We start from the raw sequence: 20533 nt of genomic DNA on the forward strand, positions 1-20533 counted from the left end.
AAAAGCAAGTCTCCGTCCATACAAAAAACTATACCTGCAGTCAAAGATGGCTTTAGTGGTGAAGGATCATCAAGGTGGTATGACTCTTTTGGAGCATACTGTACTTTTCTCTGCTTCTCTCTGTTTTACAGCTCTTTTCCTTTGGAGTAATAATGTTGATGAATGATAAGTTAGGTTTTTTCACATAGTTGGGACACAGTCCACACAGATAAGGTCTGGACTCTTTTTTTCTCAAAGTGTGAGGATGAAAAAAACAAAGAAGCACTCAGGAGAAATCAATACATATCTCCTCTTTCAGAAGCTGCCAAGCCAAAATGCTTTAACATTCAGAGGTGGCGTCTGCTTAGTCAGCTACTGCATTACAATCCTTGAAAGGAGTACCTGAAATAAAGGTGAACAATTTACAGCAGATGGTGTTTGTGTAGCACACACATTAACAAGGGTTATGTTGTTGCTCTCTGGTGAAAGTGCAGCATTACTAAAGAGCAGAGGTAGTTGCCTTGTTAGGTTCATGTCTAATGGAAGAATATAGAACTCTATGTGAGGAAGACTATTTGTGCTAATGGCCATAATTACGGGGGCAAGGAGCACTATCCGGGCAGAAGATGTGGGTCATGATGGTGGAGTGACCTCTCATCTAAGCAGAGATGGAGTAGCCAGCATAGTTTTTCTAATCTGGTTTTATGTGAGTCTATTTTGACTGGGATAGCCCAGTTTCAGAGGTACGTGCTAAAACAGGCATACTTCAAAATAGACATTTTACCCATCTGGTCTACTCAGTCACGATAGTTGAGTTACTGCTGAATGCTGTTGCAGATTTCCTACCTTTTTTAAGCATCATCTTCCTCCCTGAGCCCTCCTCTCCCTCTTTCTGCCATCGTCATTTCACTCGGATCCAAAAGCTGCATCAAAATTCACTTCCATTTCGTGCCAGGACGACACATGCAGTACATTTCCTTTCTCAGAAACACAGAAGACAAAAAGCTAAAGCAAAGATTCTGAATACAGTTCAAGTGTTATAGACAAGGTAAGGTGGCTGTATGCATGGCCCAGAAACATGTGTAACAGTCGAACACAGGGCAAGAACAGTTCATCCATGAACTAACTCAGAAGTGTCTACCAAGTCATGACCTTCTCTGTGTGGTGCAAAGACAAATCAGTTTGTTGGATTTCTGAAACAAGTACAATGGTTACAAAGCAAATGGAGAACTAACACCACAACCAGAACCTCTTTTTTATAAAGGTCAAGCTAATAGCTCATTAAACTCAACAACAGCAACCAAACCACTTATTAGGTGAATAATTAGGCTGGTAGCCAACTCTTGTTGCATACTGGCCAAATTTAGGAAATCATTGATAGAAATGCATCATGATGAAGTTTATGTTTTTTGGTGACACCATTGTTTTACTGAACATGTCTCACGTTCTGTCGTTCAAATAAGTTTATTTTTCTTCATAGTGTTAGTGTGGTAAACAAGTAAAACAAATTAGTTAAATACTACTAACGTCCACATTATAGTTCATGTGCAAAATGTCCACTTGGTGTCATTATGATATGAAGTGATAACTTTGATCACATGCTACCGTCCACCCTGTGTCCAGTTTAGTTGCTATCTCTGTTTAGTACTGGTCCTGTATGACAAAAACCATTGTTGCCACAATGTTAAGACATGTTAAGACATATGACTCATCTCACTACGCCAGCAGTCAGATGTCAGCTCAAGCACAGTTCAGCCCGAGAGCTCATTTCTAATGGCTAGTGCAGGGGAGGCCAACCCGTGGCTCGTGAGCCACAGGTTGCTCTTTGCCTTTTGGTGTGTGGCTCTTTGATCCATTCATTAAAAAAATATAAATATATATCTGATCAATCTAAAATATTGATATATGGATGCCAGCGTTGGGATCAGTATTGATCAATACTGAGGTTAGAAGATTGATACTTAAGTTTCAGCTTCTGTTCCCTACATGTGCTCCTCTCAATCACTCATGTGCTCATATCTATCTATCTATCTATCTATCTATCTATCTATCTATCTATCTATCTATCTATCTATCTATCTATCTATCTATCTATCTATCTATCTATCTATCTATCTATCTACAAAGACCCTGTGTGTGATGTGGCTCTTGATAGCACCACAGTAATTTTTGCGGCTTTTGGTCTCTGACTGGTTGGCCACCCCCTGGGCTAGTGTGACCTCCCCAAAGCTAACTTGAGCACAATCAATTTCTCTGCTTTGGCACACTTCGAAGAGGTGGGCTTTAGCACGGTTTACTTCATGCACACGTGTGATCCATGACGTATGATCACGCTTGAGCACTGCAATGTTTGGATGGCCAGTGTAAGCTTCCACAAGTCTGTGATACTCACACACTCTTAAATTGTGCTCTGCCAGCTTTTTGATGCAGCTACCCACTGAAATCAGTCTGACTGGCTGTACTTGGATCTTAAGCTTGTAGGGGCTGGCTCAAACTCAAAGTACTTCAATAATTCCATTTGACACAAAGCGCATATTACTTTTGATTTATCAGTTGAAGTGAGTTTAGTGAAATGTGTCCTTCAAAAGCACTGTGGTGTTGTTAAAGTCCATCAGAGTGGTAGTTGGAGTGGCAGCGCCACTATGGTGCTGAAAAGGAAAAAGTGCTAGAGCTTCAAAAAATATGCATATCTTTTTCACAAATTTATGCTTTAATCACAGGGTGTGTTCTGATGATTTATGTGTCTATTTTCTGGGAGGAATAATGATGTGAACTTATTTTGTTTTCTGTTAAGTTTGTTTTAAGACATCTGCATGGAAGTCATCTTCAAGACTGTTCATCTTTGTGAAAGAAAACACTTGCAGCAAACACAAGGCTGACAACTGATTATTAACTTGAGCTATGACGACACAAATAGCGAGATCAGAGATTATGCTTTGTATTGGTGGACACCGGATGACTAGGTTCATAACAGGAGAGTTAAATCTGTACGTCCTCAGTTAGTATCAAAGGATTTTAAAACAGCACAGCTCATAATTATGAGTAATTATTAACAAACTTTAAGATGTGATTTTGAGCACTTTATTGTGACTGTACGAAAAATCAGTAAATAAAATAATAAACACTTGTTTTATGAAACACATTTGGTCATTTCCGTAGAGGTAAGATGATCCCATGCCTTGTTTTTGTGTTTTTGTTTGTGAACAGTTCCCAGTTTTCATCTGCAGCAGGTGGTCAGTAAATAAGTGGGATTTGATCCGTGTGAATTTTTCAAGATACATCATTACATTGGTTCAAGCTCTATTAAAAAAAAGAGAATCTCTCGAATACAACACAAGTCCTGAGAGACTCATTCAATGAACAATTTTGAATAAAAATCTCCCTTTTTTTTGTTCAGTAGTTTCCCAAAATTCACATTCTTAACATTAGACAAAATTTCGGTAAAATAAAAAAACAAAGGTGCAAATAAATAAAAACATACACTCTGTTCCCTTTCTGCAAAGTTGTAGTTTGAGCTGGCGGCTGTACAGCAGCTGACGGCTCAGAATTACTTTTCTATCTACACACATGTACTCCGCATCACCACAGGAAATGTTTTTTTTAAAGAGCATTTTTCCTCTCGAGTATAAAATCTCTCAAAAACAAAGTCCATTCAATCTCACACTCTGCTCCGGTTTTAGCACAATTCCTCCTTAATAAACCCACTGACTATTGTAGCAGCAGGAACTCGATCCAGCATCCATTCAGCTCAGGAGAAAGAATGAAAACTTAAAGTCTGCAATAGTTTCAGAGTCTTCCTCCTTGTCTTCCCTTTAATTGATACAGATAGATGTCCTGGTCTCAGCTGTAAAGAGGAGCTGCTGTGGTCCGTTTGGATCGTATTGTGAGGTTTCGGATGTGAGGTTCCCGTGATGGTGAATTCTACGAGTTGCTGGCAGCATTCTCATTGCTAGGTGAGCTTGGGGAGGAAGAGGATGAGGAGGATGGAGAAAAGTTTATTCCTGATAACCCTGGTGGGTCTGTAGCTGTGTTCTGTCCGCTTAGACTCTTTCTGCACACAGGACACGTATCATGCTGCAGGAAACACGGAAAAAAGAGGTTTGTGCAAAAACTTGAAGTATTGATTCGTATCAACATGACAAATGAGCACACAGGCTTTGGATTGAACATGTTTGGTAACTCGGACTATTTGGTTGTGTTGTGTATTTGGTGGTGTAGGTCATACTAGATTTTAGGGGAATAACAGCTAATAATGGAACATATTAGGACAGGAAATACATAGACACATATTGACGTGTGCATGTTGGATGTAATTTACAGTTTCCAGTTTTCTTGCTGTTTGGTAATGCTCAATCATCACCTGTTTTTGCAACATGTCTGCTTCTTTATTTCCTTAATAAATTAATATATTATATTTTTACTGCATTACCCAACCACATTTCACCAAACAGTTACCACATAATTATTTTTCCTTCTTTCATCATTAAGCTTAATTTGTTTAACACTAACTTACTATTTTTCAGTCTGAACTGCACTTACAGGAAACATTCAGTTGAGGTTCTTGTTGCCAAAGGAGGGTGAATCAGTTAGTAAATCCAAGGTTTCATAAACTTTTTCCCCCCTGCACTATGCATGTTTACATGGTGTTTGTAATGAAAACACATATTTGTGATATATTAATTCGGGCAAACCGTTTAAGGGTTCCCACACTTTTTTCTTGCAGCTGTATTAAATTAAAACTAAAAAAATGAAAGAGTAGATAAAATGGGTATGTTCTGTTGCTTGTAGCTTGGTGTGAAAACATCAAACTGTGGATTTTGTTGTAATTTAAGGTGTTTTCAAGACATTTCCTGAGATAATTACTCTCAGATAAACAACTTGTTTTAGTCTAAGAGTAGTTTCAGATAAACAACTTGTTTTAGTCTAATGTAAAAACATTCCTGTTAACATAATATCACATCTTTAACAACAACTAGAAATTATACTAAAAGCAAAAACGTATCACTCTAAGCATAAGACAACAAAACAAATACATAATATCTGGTTGAATTAAGGAATCAAATCAGTGTTTTGTTAAGTCTTGGCAGGTTTTAATGACCTTCCTGGAGCATCTCGCTTCAGCAAAATTTAATGAAACATTTTAGTCAGGACCACCTTTGTTCAAAGGATTAGTTATTTACATGCAGCATTTAGTAATATTTTGGGGTTTGACTTGGTGATTGGAGTTCCCTGCCCATCCATGTCTAAGTGGAATGCCAAAGCCAGAGGCAGAGTGAACACACTTTCTTGCTCTTTCACATGTATACATAAAAAGTCAAGGCAGGGAGGGCAGAAGCAAAGACCCCCAAGGCTATAGAACAGAGTGGGCATCAGTGACAATACATACAACACTGATAAAGTCAGACACAGGATTGAATGAGGAGCTGAGCTGTCAGCTTATGAACTAAGGGCCAAGCTTGACTTATTGGCCTGCCTTAACTAAGGCTGTTCTCAATATTTGATTACAAGAAGGAAACTGTGTTTTCCCTTTTTGGCACCTGAAACCCCATTAATCCATGGTTAACAAAAACTGCTGACAGCATTCTTTGTTTTTCATTGTTGTTCACTTGCTCACACTGTGGAAAGGAATGCACAGCTAATAATTGTGGTATAAATTCTGTAACTATATCATAAATATCTGTCTGCACAGATTACACTGAGACCTGCTGGGTCAAGCTCAGGGTCATAGGCTCCTCTAAGAGTAGAATAACCTTTCCAACTGTTTACAGTAACTCAGTCTTTGTGCTACACCAGCAGCACAGCTCCATGGACAGGGGCCGTTACCACATCATTATTATTCCACAGTTCCCCCCATGTCTGTTTTAATGTAGCAGACAACATTTGGGCTGAATAACAGGCACACGTTTGTGTTTTCGTGTTGTCAATTATCCATTGTAGGTGAGGATACATCCATTGTGGACTAGTGACTAACCATATTAGAAAGCAACATGCTCTTAACCTTAGCACCATGTTGGAGGATGGTCCGACAGAGCTGAACTGACATTGCACTGCACCAGGATAAAGTTGTACATACACTATTACAATATCAGAGTCTCCTGAGTCTTCAGTGAGGGTCAACATCAATGAAATACATAATGAAATAGAGTCACAAATGGGACTTTGACCAACAAGGAACAGCGAGTGCACAAATTACATTTGCTCATGTCTGAGTTTGACGACATCTAGAAGAAACTGTGTAATGTGAGCATGTGTGTTCTTCTCCTCCTCTACATTAGTAGACAATGACTAATGTGATCCATTTGTCAAAAGTTTAACTATATTTTTGTTCATTTTAATGTCAGTGTTGCTGTATATGTGAAAAAATGGTCATTGTGTTGTCAGGAGCACCACCGCCAAAGGGTACAGACAGACCGGGCTTCTAGACCTTCCCTTGTTTCTGCACGGCCTCTTGCCAATCTGTTAGGGAAAACAATCTTCCCACATACAAATGTACATACCTGTTCCAGCCACGGCACTATACAGTCATTGTGAAATAAATGATTGCATGGAAGTTGTCTGACACGCTCCTCAATGCTGTAGTCTTCTTTGCACACAGGGCACTCTAAACCAGCACCTGTTCAAACAGAAGACCAACATACTGTGTGAGTGTGTGTTTGTGTTTACGTTTGAGTGTGTGTGTGTGTGTGTGTGTGTGTGTGTGTGTGTGTGTGTGTGTGTGTGTGTGTGTGTGAGAGAGAGAGAGAGAAACCCATGGCCCCAAGTGTCAGCCACATGGAAAATTGCGATCCCGCAGATTCTGTTTGTTTGGGCTGAGACAGTGTTGAGCAGTTTGCAGTTAAAACCAAGCACTTCACTACCACAGACAACAGAATGGTCAACAGTTTAAAATGTCAGGAAAAACATGTTACACAATTTGATTTATACCATGCTAGGAGCTTATCAATCAAAAACACTGTCAGTGTGTTATTTCAAAGAAGCAGAATGATACACTGACTTACCCACATGCTCCTCAGTTATTGATATGGTTGGTAAACTCTTTATCCTTTCCCTGTCAGCAGGAGGAGGACCCGTGTTTTCAAATTGGTTCAATAACTACAAATTAAAAAGAAGAATCAAACAGAAGTTGTCCCATCAGCATGTCCATGCAACTCTTTTCTATGATTGAAAACATTCAGATTAAAATATAAATCTGATCAAAAGAATGAAATATTTGCAACCATAATACCCCTTAAAGGGAAAAAAAAGTGAAGTTTATTAAGTATAAACAAGAAACCCCCTACGGAGCTTTTGATCATGGAGTCTCAATTCTACTATCAAATAGATCAGAGCCTTGTTTTGGTAAATTATGAATAGATATCTTGATGTCATTCATAATAACAGCATTACTTTAGCTTTATAGAAAAAGTGGCACTGTAGCCACCTAATTTCAACACACTCCAGTGTCACACAGAAAACTACACCCTCAATACCTGTGTTATAATAGCATCAAGACCATTGGCTCCCCAGGCGTAGTCCATTGGATTAGAATGAAGCATTCCCCTGCAAGAGAAGAAAGTGGTGAACAAAAACACAACAAGAGTTAAAGGTACAGTGAGTAAAATAAGCATAGAAAGACAGATTCTAGATTGACGTGCCCTCTTGCAAACCCCTCTCTCAGTGAAGGCCTGGTGGCCTTTCAGGACAAGAAAATTCTAGAGATACTTGATAACTTTGACCCTCCATTTGTCAAGTTATTACTATCAAAGATTCCTATCAATACAAAATATTTTTCACACACTCACTACTCTCTTCTTTGTCTACCAACCAGCACATTTTGCATAGCGTCTCACTAAATACAAGAGCATGTGTTACTAGTTTGTCCATTCTGGTACAGTAGAAACAACACAGAGACCTCTCTTCTAAAAGGATTTCTTTATTTAGGTGTTACACCCTAATTTAAACATTTTTAGGACTAGTATTCCATTTCTACCAATTCTGTTCTGGTAAACGCTGCTAAACACTAAATCTTTGACACAGCAGACAACTGTAGGTGCTCACTGATATTGAGCAAGAAAACAAAAAATGCACTGCAGGTTGCTTTACTTACCATGGACCCATCCCAATGTTTGGCATAGCCGTAGGTGCTATAATTCCATTTACTAGCTGCTGGATAATTCTGCAGATAGAGGAAAAAACAGCACAAAAACACTGACTTCTTAAATTAAACTGAGTCGTTCACTTCCTTTGTAAACTGTTTTAATGTAAAATGTTTGTGCATATTAATACTCTTACTAATATTTAACATTACAGTCTAAACAGTTATGGTTGTTTTTTAATAAGAACAAGTCATCCTGATTTCTATACTAGTAAAAATTAATCTGATCATATTTATGTGCTCTGCATTGACAATACAAATGTCAAAAGAAGTTAATTTTCTGTACTTTCTGTCAAAGCAAGTGCAAAATCATGTTAACATGTTACTCAACACATCACTTAACTCTAACACCCTAAATATAATTTAGCAAGGGGGTAGGTTAAAATCTAAGAAACAAACTACTTCAGAATTATTGGTTTATCAACCGACAGCCACATAAACCTCCCATACACACTGTGCGGCTGAAAAAGTCTCACCCCTCTAACGTGGGCACTCCTTCATGGCGCGTACCCTGACGTCGAGGAACATGCCGACCCCTGGGTTGCCGAGCACTGTATCGTTGCCGTGATGCCATTTCCCTTTCCCTTCTGTTTTCTGTCTCTCTGTTGTCCTCTGTGGGTAGCTGTGTTCGAAGGTCAAAATTTTCATCAAAAATCCCGAGGGCAAAGGGACCATACCCAGAGGGAAATGTGAATAAGTGCTGGTGATCCATGTTCTGGTCAAAAAGACAAGGATAATGTCAGCATCAAAGAAGTTCACATGTGTTTTCTTGTGCCAGTTGATTTCATAAGTCACACTGACCTCAAATGCTGGGCGGCTTTGATCACTGGTGGATGACGTGGATGTTGACGTGGACCCATTTTCAGTGCTGCAGAAACACGATGAAAAGCTTAGGCTCAAACAATCTCAATTAAAACCATAGAATCACATTTGGTACACAAAGTTTCTGTACCTCCTTTCTTCAGGGAGCTCCTCAATGAAACCAGATTCACAGCGTGGACAAGTGTAGTCCTATAATTAAAATGTAGGAGTGTTTAGTTAGTGTACTAACACTTAAAACCATTCACACAGGTGTCTGCCTGTTAGGTGCCAATAGCTTGACCCAATGAAGACAAGTTCAAAAGCTTTCAATCTTGAATGACTGATGAGTCTTCCTCAAGACAGGGTTATACACTTTTGTGAAAGGTCAGAAAAATGCTAATTTAGCTGTGTAGTTGTAATAAAGGCTTCAATTTGTGTTTCTGTTGAATAGTCAATGGCTGTAATAATGTAATTTGTGAGGTCTAACAAATGTTCAATCTATAGTGAATATGGTTGTAGAAATGCCTCAACATATTTCATACATCTTCTTATCAATTGTAAAGCACTCTGAACCCCTGTTTTGAAAAGTGCTCCATGTTTACAGTTTATCATTTTAATTAATACAATTACATCACATTGTTCATTGAAATAACCAGCAGAAGTCTCTGTGTGATAAAGACAAACTATGAGCACTTAAAATCAGTGAATACCCTCCTGGGAGTACGTTGTCACGCCGGTAAAATAGCTGACAGAATAACAATAAAGAAACTGTTACCGTAACAGTCAAGAAGCTTCTCATGCATGGCTTGAAAACACACTGCTGTGACAGGAAAGCGGGCTGTTGACACAGCAGCAATATTTATTACTAAGATTTGTTTCGGGCAGAAGTTATACTGTCTGAGTTTTAATTCTCGCTACTGCATAAAAACATCAGCAAAACAGCAAATCTTAAGATAAATATAATAATAATAGAAAATGACTGGGGATAGTAAATCACTAAATCAAAATAAAAACCTGTGAATAGCTTTCTGACACAAGTGTAACCATAGTGGAAAAAGTGATACTGAGCTTTCTTCTGTTAGCTTGCTGGTATACGCCAGCACTACCAGGTGTGTCAAGCTGACAAGGCTGGCTCTATCCATCTGCTATTAGTTATAACGCTATTAAGATCAAATCCCGGTCCTACACAAGGCTACAGTTGGGTTTTCGCAGCCGATTTATTACTACCGCTGAACTGTCACATTGGACAGTTGTTGCCTATGGGGGAAGCTACCTAGCGTAGCTGAACAGCAGCAGTGAGACGAGACGTGATGCGTGTTCGTAGCCTAATCACAAACCACAAATCTACACAAGCCTCAATGTATTCCATCCTTCCACGCGTGGACAGAGGAACCACTTGCGTACTTACCGGTAACCGTGGACTAATTTCTGCTGAACACCGGTGACAAAAAAACCGGCAGGGCCGTTGGGGAGCTTCAGCCATTTCTTAGCAGGAGAGCAGTTCGAATGGTACGGACGGGTAGCAGCAAGGGACAACAACAGCCGACTAATTGCAAAGGGGAGCTCGGTGCGAACGGAAACGTACGAATGGCAAAGGGACGTTACCATGGCAGCTACGGGAGACTCACCAAGAATGAAGCTTCCGGTGAAATATTAAAAAAAAGAAATGTATAAAGTTTCACACTAAACTTTTAATTTCCATGATATAAAGCCCTATAATGAAATTCCGTGGTACAGTATTGAAATAAATCTTTCTCTATGTATGACGTTCTTCACCACAACAGGAATGGTTTGGTAATGTGTTTTCTTATTCAGAGTTGGGTTTTTTAAAGCCATGGTTGTGTTTTGCACTTAAGGGCCACTGTAAGTCCAGATATAAAGTTATGCACTCTAGGTGCCTTTTCAACTGTTTCTGTTAATGACTGCTACTATTACGGTGATGCTGTCAGGGACGATTATCTGTGTGATGCCACATTGTGGTGTTATTTTGGTGAAATGATTTCATTAATTATGCCAGAACTCAAGAGATAACATATAAGCTGCTTGTTATATGGGTTTTACGTAGATTTTATGGGGGTTTTTTTTAGTTGGTATTTGGGGTACCCCCGATATGCCAAGGGTAAACTTTTATTTTGTAAATAAAAATCGGTAACCGGATGTCTTGCCATTGTGTCTGTGGCAGACGAAACTACCTCCGAGTGTGAGCTGCTACAGTAGCACAGAAAGGCCTTTTTCAGTGTGTGGGCTTTATTTTAAAATATATTTGTCTCCCCCCCTGCAACAACAATGGACTCAAGTGATTTGGGTAAATATTTGTTTTTAATCGGAATGAGATATCTGCGCTAATCACATAGCTTCCGTCCCGAGCCCCTAATGAAAACTGGTTAGCTCATGTAGCCGTGCGTCTGTTCGTCTTTGCTAGCATAACTAGTGCGTTACATTAGCTAGTCGTTGCCAATGCTAATCCTGGCTGCTCGTTGGTTATCAAATAATTTAATTTTCATCACATTCACTTAATATATCTGTAATAAGAAGATGTATTCCTAAAAGAAAGTGACAAGAATAAAGCCCATCATCTAACAGATGTTGGGGTTAGATTTCAAAAATCGAGGGCAGCTTTTTGTTTTTGTTTGTTAGTCTATAGTGCAAAATTGAAATTTTAAAACTTAGCTATATGTATCAGCCCTGAACATGCAAACATATTTTTGAGTTAAAGCACCATCCAACTCAGCTTAAGTAATGCACACCAGGAAATGTCACATAGTAATAAGAATTACAAACTACTAGCTCTGCAGCTGTTTATTAATGTTGTCGTTTGCGTTGTAAGTTATCCCTCATCTTTTTTTTCAGGTCGAGGAGGATGGAAGTCCAAGCCTGCTCAGCCCCAGAAAAGCAAAATGAACCTGAATATTCTCCGCCAAGAGAGGCTGATAGCTCAGAAGAAGAAGGAGATAGAGGAAAGAATGGCTGAGCAAGCAAAACTGAATGTGCAAACCACAAGTAAACCGTTACCTCCAAGGTAAAAATAAGATTTTTTTCTATACAGTAATTTCTGGTGCCATTGTGAGTTTAGATATGCATTATTCTTTTGACAAAGAAAAAGAAAACTGATTATGAATGTTATATGTGTGTGTATTTGAGTTAAAATTCTAATATGAGTTCTTTTCACAGTATTACTCCCAGTCTTCTAGGCGCCTCTTCAAACAAGTTTGCAAATGATGGAAGCTTCTTGCAGCAGTTCATGAGAATGCAGAAGGATAAATCTCAAAATGGTTAGTACCATTATCCCTGCAGGTTTCAAACTATTTTCTCATCTCAAAACACATAACAGCCAGAACTTTAAGGGTTTTTATTCCGAGTTAACAAGAAAGAAAGAAAACCCCTTTGGCTTGTTGCTGGACATCCTCGACAACTGTGTTGCTGGCATCCATGTTCAATGCAACTTGTCAGACAAGGACGTATTAAGAGTGACAGGTTTAGTGCCATATAAGCTGAAATATTTTTTTTTACTGCTGACACTGGGTGTGCTTTTGTTTTCCTAGGTTCAACCACTGATGCCAAATCTTCAACAGCCTTAGCTCCATCAGGGGGGAACCCACAGCAAAAAAAGAGCATTCTTGTTGGCAGGAGGCCTGGCCTCGGAGTCAGTAGCATGCTTAGTCAATACAAAAGCTACTCACAGACAAAGAAGAATCCTGTTCTCAGCCAGAGGCCTAGTGTGTTTTCTTCTCCAGATGATGAGGATGAAGAAGAAGATGCAGATTACACCAGATTCTTGGAGATGAAAGGTAATTCAAGGCCTGTGTTTGTCAGCATGCATCTGGACTGCTCCAACGCTTGGACATGCCAATGCATCCTCTACCTACTCCAGTGTCACAGTTGCCTTGTGACTGACATTCTGTCGTAGGTTACCTTAGAGTAAATGTACTCATAGCCTGCTTAAAGTCTCTCCCCCAGAGGACACAGACACCAGACTTATCATTGACAAAATGGCCTCCTTTGTGGCGGAAGGAGGACCTGAGCTGGAGAGAAAGGCCAGGGAGGACTACAAGGATAACCCTGTTTTCTCGTAAGTTTGAAGGACAAAACTGATCATCCAGACAAATCAATTAAACCTTGATTTGAAATTTAACAAATGAACTTTTTTTTTATTTTAGATTTTTATATGATAAGAGCAGCTTGGAGTATCTGTACTTCAAAAACAGAGTTGCAGTATTGAGGAAGGATTTGCAAAGACCTGAAAGTGCATCAGATAATGGTAAGATTACTTTTTTTTCACTCTGCTATTTGTCCCTGTTTTCTTTATCCCAACCACACTAAAATATGGATTACAAAGGCAGTTTGTCATTTTAGATTTTTTAGTTTCTTTACAGTTGCCAGTCAGCACATTATGACCTTCATTGTCACACTGTAATGGCTGGCCACAGATTGCACTCATCTTTGACTTACATACTTACATTAGATTATATCATGCATGATTGCTGCTGTAAATTCTACTTTAAGCTGACCAGAAATATGTATTTGAATGCATTATGCTAATGTATACAGCTACTTTTGGACATTGGGCTTTCAAGCTGGCCTGGAGTAATCTGTTCAGAGGCACAGTTGCACATTAAATGTGCTGTCACCAGTGTTGCCCAAAAAAGCAACTGCAGGAGCATAGGACACATTCAACACTTGCTGCTTTTTGAAGAAATATGCCATGCTGAAGGGCATAAGGAATGACCTGTTCCCTTTTTAATTAAATTGTAGTAACATCTGTAGTACACACTTTTGAATTGATAAAATTGCTGTGAGTTAGAAAACAGCTTAGTTCTGGTTTTCAAGATCCCATTACAGAACAAAAATATTGACATATGTAAGTTCTGATCTGGACCAAAGTTATTATTGTGTTAGTTGTTCTTTTAGACCTCAATAAAGCACTCAGTTTTACCTAAAAGTTTTGTCTTTATTGCTCATCCCTGAGCTGGTCTCAATAATTCATTGTGACATTTTAAAAATGTATAAAAGTTGAGCTCTCAGATGTTCATTGCGTACTGATAGAAAGAAGTAGTCTCTCAGTTAAGATGTGTCATATTCTGTAGTGGTTCTTCTTGGTTTTGTGTTTTACAGTAAAAAAGCGTCACATCCATACAATTCCCCATTCACCACCCATATCCCCCTTGCTCCTCCTTCCTCTTTTTATCCCCTATTGGCTCTAGACTGGTGGTGTGTGAGGGCCAGTTGAATACGGTACAGTAGTTGAGTGTGAATTGAGTCCCAGTACTGATAGGCTGCTTAAAGTCTCCCCCTCAGTGGACGCGGAAACCCTGCAGATGGCTGAGAAGCTGGCCAGGTTTGTGTCGGAGGGTGGGCCCGAGGTGGAAGCCATAGCTGCAGAGCAGAACCGAGACAACCCTGCCTGCAGGTCAGTTTCTGCAAAAACAACAGAACTTTGTTACCCAACTTTCAGTTCCATCAACAAATAACATCAACTTTCTGTCCTGTAGCTTTTTATATGACCACCAAAGCCCAGCCCACCGCTACTACACAGAGAAAGTTCAGGAGTACCGTGCTGCAGCCTCAGAGACCTCCTCTCCCCCGGCAGCAGAGCTGAGGACACAATCCACCTCTCTTCCTAAGAATCAAGAGCCTGAAACTCCACCTGTCAAACGGAAAAGAAAGAGTAGATGGGGGGCTGAGGATGATAAAGTGGAGCTGCCAATTCCTCCAATCGTTGTCCCTCAAGAGGTCCCAGACCCTAATGCACCTGCACTCTCTGGTAAATGAACTTGTTCCTCACATACTGAATAATACACTTTGTTTTTCAATACAGGGGTTTATCATGAACCTGACCTCAGCATAACGATCATAGAATTTTTTTTTAGTTTATCTTTGAATCTTGATCGGATTTTCTAATCTAGAGATAGATGATCTGAGTTAAATTAAAAGAAGATAATACTTGTCATTACGAACTGAAATGATGCCAAAATGGCTTTTGTATGACCCCTATTTCAGGCATCACATTATCATTTGTATTTTGAAAGATGTTTTTTGATGTGTTTTTTGAGTCCTTTATTTTGTGCTGATGTCTGTTTCAGCCAATGAGCTTCAGAGTCTTGGTTATAAAAAAGGGAAGCCTCTTGGACTGGTGGGGGTGACAGAACTATCTGAGGAGCAGAAGAAACAAATCAAAGAGCAGCAGGAGGTAAACAAATAAATAAATAATCAACGAAATATGTAAGGTAGTGAAAACTTAAATTATTTTTTCTGCCATGTAGATGGAGAATCTTTTTATTTAATCTGCGTTAAGGATTAATCACTTTGATGAATCCAGTTTCTCACACCACACTTTTGTGTCCTGTGATCTACCATCTCAGCATGTCTTCTCCTCTTGGCGTGTGTAATGATTTCTCACACTCTCTCTAGATGCAAGAGATGTATGACATTATCATAAAGCACAAGCGTGCCATGGCAGAGATGCAGGTGATGTGGGAAAAGGCTATAAGGGATCACCAACATGAATACGACAGCGATGAAGAGGTTGACCAGCAGGCCGGTACCTGGGAGCATCGTCTTCGACAGATGGAAATGGAGAAGACACGTGGTAAGGAGGAGGGTTAGAAAGTTGAAAGTGATTCTTTCCTGTACAGCGCTGCCACCAGCTTTAGATGCTTGAAGAAAGTCGTAATCAAGAAATAGAAAAACTAGCTACACTATCTTTTTGTTTCTTTTCTGCAGAGTGGGCTGAATCACTGACAGAAATGGGGAAAGGGAAACACTTTATTGGAGATTTTCTTCCCCCTGAGGAGCTGGAAAAGTTCATGGAGACCTTTAAAGCACTCAAGGTCAGTTTCCTCTCTCTTGTTCTGTTGCCTGATAGGGACTGACTGTGCTGTGGCACAGCCGCTGGGATTGTGTTTATCTGTTGACCTCAGCTTCAGAGGTAAAGGAAGATGACTTCTGTTGGTCAAGGAAAAGATGTGCCATATAAGTTTGTTGTTTTGTTTTGTTTACTTTCAGGCATCCAACATACCAGTAGCATTTTTCTATGTACTGCAGAATTCACTTTAGATTTATGTAACAAATGTAACTTGACTGCAGGACATTACCCTTGGCATAGGAGTAAAAAACGATAACATTGAACTGTGAAATTGTGTGACTAATCGGCAAAAAAAAAAAGCATTTATGTGCATCTCTTGTCTTCTTGGCTTGCAGGAGGGCCGGGATCCAGACTACTCAGAGTACAAGGAGTTTAAGCTGACAGTGGAGAACCTTGGTTTCCGAATGCTGATGAAGATGGGCTGGAAGGAAGGTGAAGGTCTGGGAAGTGAAGGACAGGGTATCACAGCTCCTGTCAACAAGTGAGAGTTCTTTTTTTCTGCTTTTGCTTTTCTTTGAGTCTTAGTCATAACAAACTGAGCTGTCTTTGTTTGTGCTGTTACAAGGTCATTATACTTCTTTTTTATTTACCCTGTCTCAGTGGCTTTGTATCACTTTGGTGTTAGGTTTTAATTAATTGTGTTAATGAACATCAAAGCCATAAAAACCATCATAGATTTTTCTGGTTCCTTTGTGTCTCATCTTTAACTTTTACATAAGATTTTTCCTTTGTTTGGCAAATGTAAATATGCATGACAAGACTAACATCTTTCTATAATGGAAAAGGTAACCAGTTTCAAAACAGATGTTTCTCTAAACATTTTGATGTTAATGGTATAACATCCCTCTGCATTCTCTTTTTTTACCTAAAAAAATAAAATTGTACTTCTTCCATTGTGTAAAAAATGTTTCTATCCTGCCGGACCAAGTAGTCTACAGAATGTTGGTTGCCTTGTACTTATAAACACAGATAACAGTAAGATCACATTTATTCTGTGTCTCTGCTTTTCCCTTTTGTAGGGGAACCACTGCAGTTGATGGAGCTGGATTTGGAATTGAGCGTCCTGCTGTGCTCACAAAAAGTGACGATGAATATGATGCGTACAGGAAGAGGATGATGCTTGCTTACCGCTTCAGGCCAAATCCCCTGGTAACTTTTATTTCATATTGTTTGAAAACTTCTTAAAGTAATTATGATTTTATGTTAGGTGATGTGTAAAAACATCAAGCATCTGTACAAATGTTTAATATTACTGAACAGCTTTGTACTATTGTGAAAGAAGTATTTGATCTAATGAATTATCTTTATTTCCACAGAATAATCCAAGGAGACCATATTACTGATGTGGAGGATTGTTTTGCGTTATACTATTTTTTTTATTATATAACTTAAAAGCTATTTCTCCACCTACGGCTCTGCTCTGTTGTCAAATGGACACTGCTGCACAAAAGACGTTTTAGAATTTAAACTGTGTGGTGATAACTTGAAAGACTGTTAGATTTTCCATTACATTTGAAGTCGCATTTGGGTGGAAACACGTTTCCTGAAATAATTGATCACCTTTTCTGCATTAAGTTCAAGTTTAAATGGAATAACTGTGACAACTTATGAAACATGCATTTTAAATTGCCTGCCCAAAATGATTCACTCGTTTGTTTGTTACCATCTTGATTCACTTTTGTGCTTGTTTCACCTTGCGTTTACAAATAAATAACACAATACTGTTTTGTAATGCGATCCTGTGTACAATTTTCATTGTATAATTTCCAAGGTGCAATAATATTCCCTCCTCTTTACACTATATGCTGCAGTGTTTACAATAAAAAATGTATCCTACACAAAGTGGAGTTGTCACACATATTTTTAAAACTAGTGCTCTCATCTGTTAATTAGGAAGTAAAGGAAAGATGAAGTCACCTGATTTATGGTATATACATGTGTAAAAAGTCCAGGCATTCATCAGATCATGTTGACACCTGTCAAAAGGATTCACTTTTGGACCACACTGAGTCATTCAGGAGTCGACTAGCCAGTGTCAAAGAGGGTGACAGATCAGTGAAATCAGACCTTCTGCCATTCCCCAGGGGGCTTACACAGGATAATTATAACTCTGAAATCCCAGCTAAGCAAGAGCCGCTCTGGTGTTGGCCACAGCATCAGTCAGGGCAACTTAAGCCTTAGCAGGAGATCGATCGGGGCTTTGGTTAGTCTGACATGGTGAATTATTTAGTTGAATTCAGCGTTAAAGCTTTCTGTTATTTACATTATACATGGATCTTTCTGGTTATAAGACATCAGATTTACACTGCAAAATCCTGCATCCTATGGAAATGGCATTTCATGTGATTACTTTTTCTGAAATTGATTTCTGAATGTGTTTGAAATGATGAGCCATATATGAACAATTTACAGCAGCAAATACACACAAGATAATAATTTATTGACCTGTGGGGCTGGTTCTAAATGTTTTATAATAATGTTCAATAATGATAATACTAACAACAATAATAATAAACAACTATGAATTTATCAGTATTCATCTTTGCTATATTGTAGTAGACCAGGTCCCTTCTCCAAGCCTTGCATTCCTGCAAAGGGGAACTAGAAAATTCTGCTTCTTTTCATCAGGAAACAGACACTTTTGCTGCCTTAGATACACACTTTCAGGGGAGGCTACCAGGTTTCAGTTGCCTCAGAGACTGGCTCTCAGGTATCTGGGGGCTTGCTGGGGGGCTCATATGAGTCTTTGTCCGTGGCTATTTGCACGGCTCTTGCCCGCCTACAGCTGAATGCACCACAGTGTTTGCCAGCTTCCATCAGTCTCTACCAGTGCCTTCTTCTTGGGCATACTACCACCTTGTTCATGTTTGCTGTCCCCCCTCAGAAGAGTATTTGAAGGAGCTTCATGCTTGCTGAACCAATGACAATGTGCTCTCTCATCCTACCCTAGATGCAGGATGCACCCAAGTTAGGGCTTGGGCACATGCCTGAAGTGGAGCCCCCAAATGCTTTCCTCATTGTGTCCCCCGATAAGGCTCCCAGGCCAGATGGCACCTGCCCCCAGACACAATGTTTATTGTCGATGACTTTCCCTGAAAGCCTTTTATGCCAGGACACGTGTGGGCTGCAAATTTGCTACCTGACCTTTCCATGCGGCAGGCCTCCGTTGATGCCCCAACTTGCGGCCTGGTAGACTCTTCCCTGCAGGTTATAGCACTAATGTCTAGGAAGCTTAGCTGTGTGCTCCCTACATTGGTACAGGTGTACTACCAGGTCTGGCTTGCACAGTCACCCTTATCTGAGCCTTGTAGGTAGACTCTAAGAAGTGTTTTTGTGGTCTCAGGGGAACCCTTTGGCTCAGCTGCACTTGAGAACCTGGGGTGTGCTGCCCAAGCCACACCATCCTGGAGACAGTTCTTACAGACATGGCCTCTTCACAGGGTCTCTTGGAGTGCCATTGACATCAGAGGTCGTCGGATTCTATCAGCCTGCCTCCCTGGGGCGCTGTGTACCCAACAAAGTGGACAGAGGCCAAATCACTTCCAACAAGACCCTTCCAGCCTCCATGGCCCACACCTCCCTGATGTCTGGTAGTCAGTTATTTCTCCTCACAGCAGCTCTGCTACTGGGCTGCACGAACCCCAGATTTTGGGATAATTTCTACCCTATCCCAAGGATATCTTCTCCAATTCCAGCACCAGTCCTTTTTGGGCTAGGTCAAGATGAGAGTCCAAAGAGAGCTGACAAAAGCTACAGCCCTGAACCAGAAGATCGTTATACTCCTGGCCAAGGGTGCTATCAAACTGGTGGGTACTGGGGTTAGGTGTCACTCCACAAGGGGTGTCCCTACATTGTAGGCTGCACTAAAAGGTGTACCACTTGACAGTATATCTGCTGGCTGCTGCAACCTAATGGAAATTACACGTTACAGTTTCTAGGTTTTACAGGGTAAATGTTGTGACAGCCCAACCATTTGCCGTGGCCATCCATCCTGATGACTCATCGAAACGTTGTTTATATAAGTCATCTTATGCTAAAGCACCATCTCTGACGGTCAGAAGGGATGAAATAAAATGGCAGGTGTGTAATTAGGGTTGTATGAATCTCTGATGACAACCAGACAGCTCAGTCCAAGAGAATCCTTGTAGTTTTACAAGATTCAGGGGCTGAGCACCCAATAACGCAGGAAGATACCATCTCATCGGGGTGACTTTGTTGGTATAAAAGACTCAACCTGCACACACACAAGACTGTAATCCAGTGCTGAAGCACGGCTTCTGGCATTCATACAGAATTCACAGAACCGTAGATGTAACAGTCATTTTTTTCTGGTACTAGTTTTAAATGTGCAGATGATAAGTTCAAGTGTTCAGTTCGTTTACTTCTATTCAGCAATTACTTTGCTTGAATTATTATTGTGTTTCTCTTTTGATATATATTCGCCTAAATGTGTATAAATTGTTTTGTTTCCCATTGTGATTATTTATTGTTGGTTACAGGCACTTTTAGTTTGGGTGTTTTCCATAATTTTATCAGTTATTTATAGTGTGAGAGCTGCCATCATTGCATGTTTTAATTGTTTTTGCCTTTAGTTTGAGAAGTGTATATATATATATATATATATATATATATATATATATATATATATATATATATATATATATATATATATATATATATATATATATATTTCTGTCGTATTAGGATTTTAATGGTTGTTTTATTTTGATTTTCTTATTTTGTTTGTTTTTTGTTTT

General features: G+C 39.6%; 2 protein-coding genes across 2 annotated transcripts; one reads left to right on the forward strand and one right to left on the reverse strand.

Moving 5' to 3' along the window:
* Positions 1 to 3229: 3229 nt before the first annotated feature.
* Positions 3230 to 10476, reverse strand: rnf126 (ring finger protein 126). The gene is made up of 9 exons (XM_074689543.1): positions 10323 to 10476; positions 9066 to 9124; positions 8915 to 8981; positions 8590 to 8828; positions 8066 to 8134; positions 7449 to 7518; positions 6978 to 7071; positions 6477 to 6592; positions 3230 to 4053 (listed from the first exon to the last, which is right to left on the reverse strand). The coding sequence occupies exons 1-9, from the start codon at positions 10395 to 10397 to the stop codon at positions 3901 to 3903; spliced, it is 942 nt and encodes a 313-aa protein (XP_074545644.1). The 5' UTR covers positions 10398 to 10476; the 3' UTR covers positions 3230 to 3900.
* A 590-nt stretch (positions 10477 to 11066) lies between these two features.
* sugp1 (SURP and G patch domain containing 1) lies at positions 11067 to 17625 on the forward strand. The gene is made up of 14 exons (XM_074689507.1): positions 11067 to 11219; positions 11765 to 11933; positions 12086 to 12186; positions 12457 to 12702; positions 12860 to 12983; positions 13072 to 13172; positions 14198 to 14321; positions 14404 to 14675; positions 14995 to 15101; positions 15323 to 15500; positions 15635 to 15741; positions 16112 to 16257; positions 16796 to 16925; positions 17093 to 17625. The coding sequence occupies exons 1-14, from the start codon at positions 11201 to 11203 to the stop codon at positions 17117 to 17119; spliced, it is 1851 nt and encodes a 616-aa protein (XP_074545608.1). The 5' UTR covers positions 11067 to 11200; the 3' UTR covers positions 17120 to 17625.
* Positions 17626 to 20533: the final 2908 nt, after the last annotated feature.

This window comes from Halichoeres trimaculatus, unplaced genomic scaffold (genome assembly GCF_033239565.1).
Source record: "Halichoeres trimaculatus isolate MK-OKI-2021-1 unplaced genomic scaffold, fHalTri1.1 fHalTri1_scaffold_15, whole genome shotgun sequence".
Taxonomy (NCBI): domain Eukaryota; kingdom Metazoa; phylum Chordata; class Actinopteri; order Labriformes; family Labridae; genus Halichoeres; species Halichoeres trimaculatus.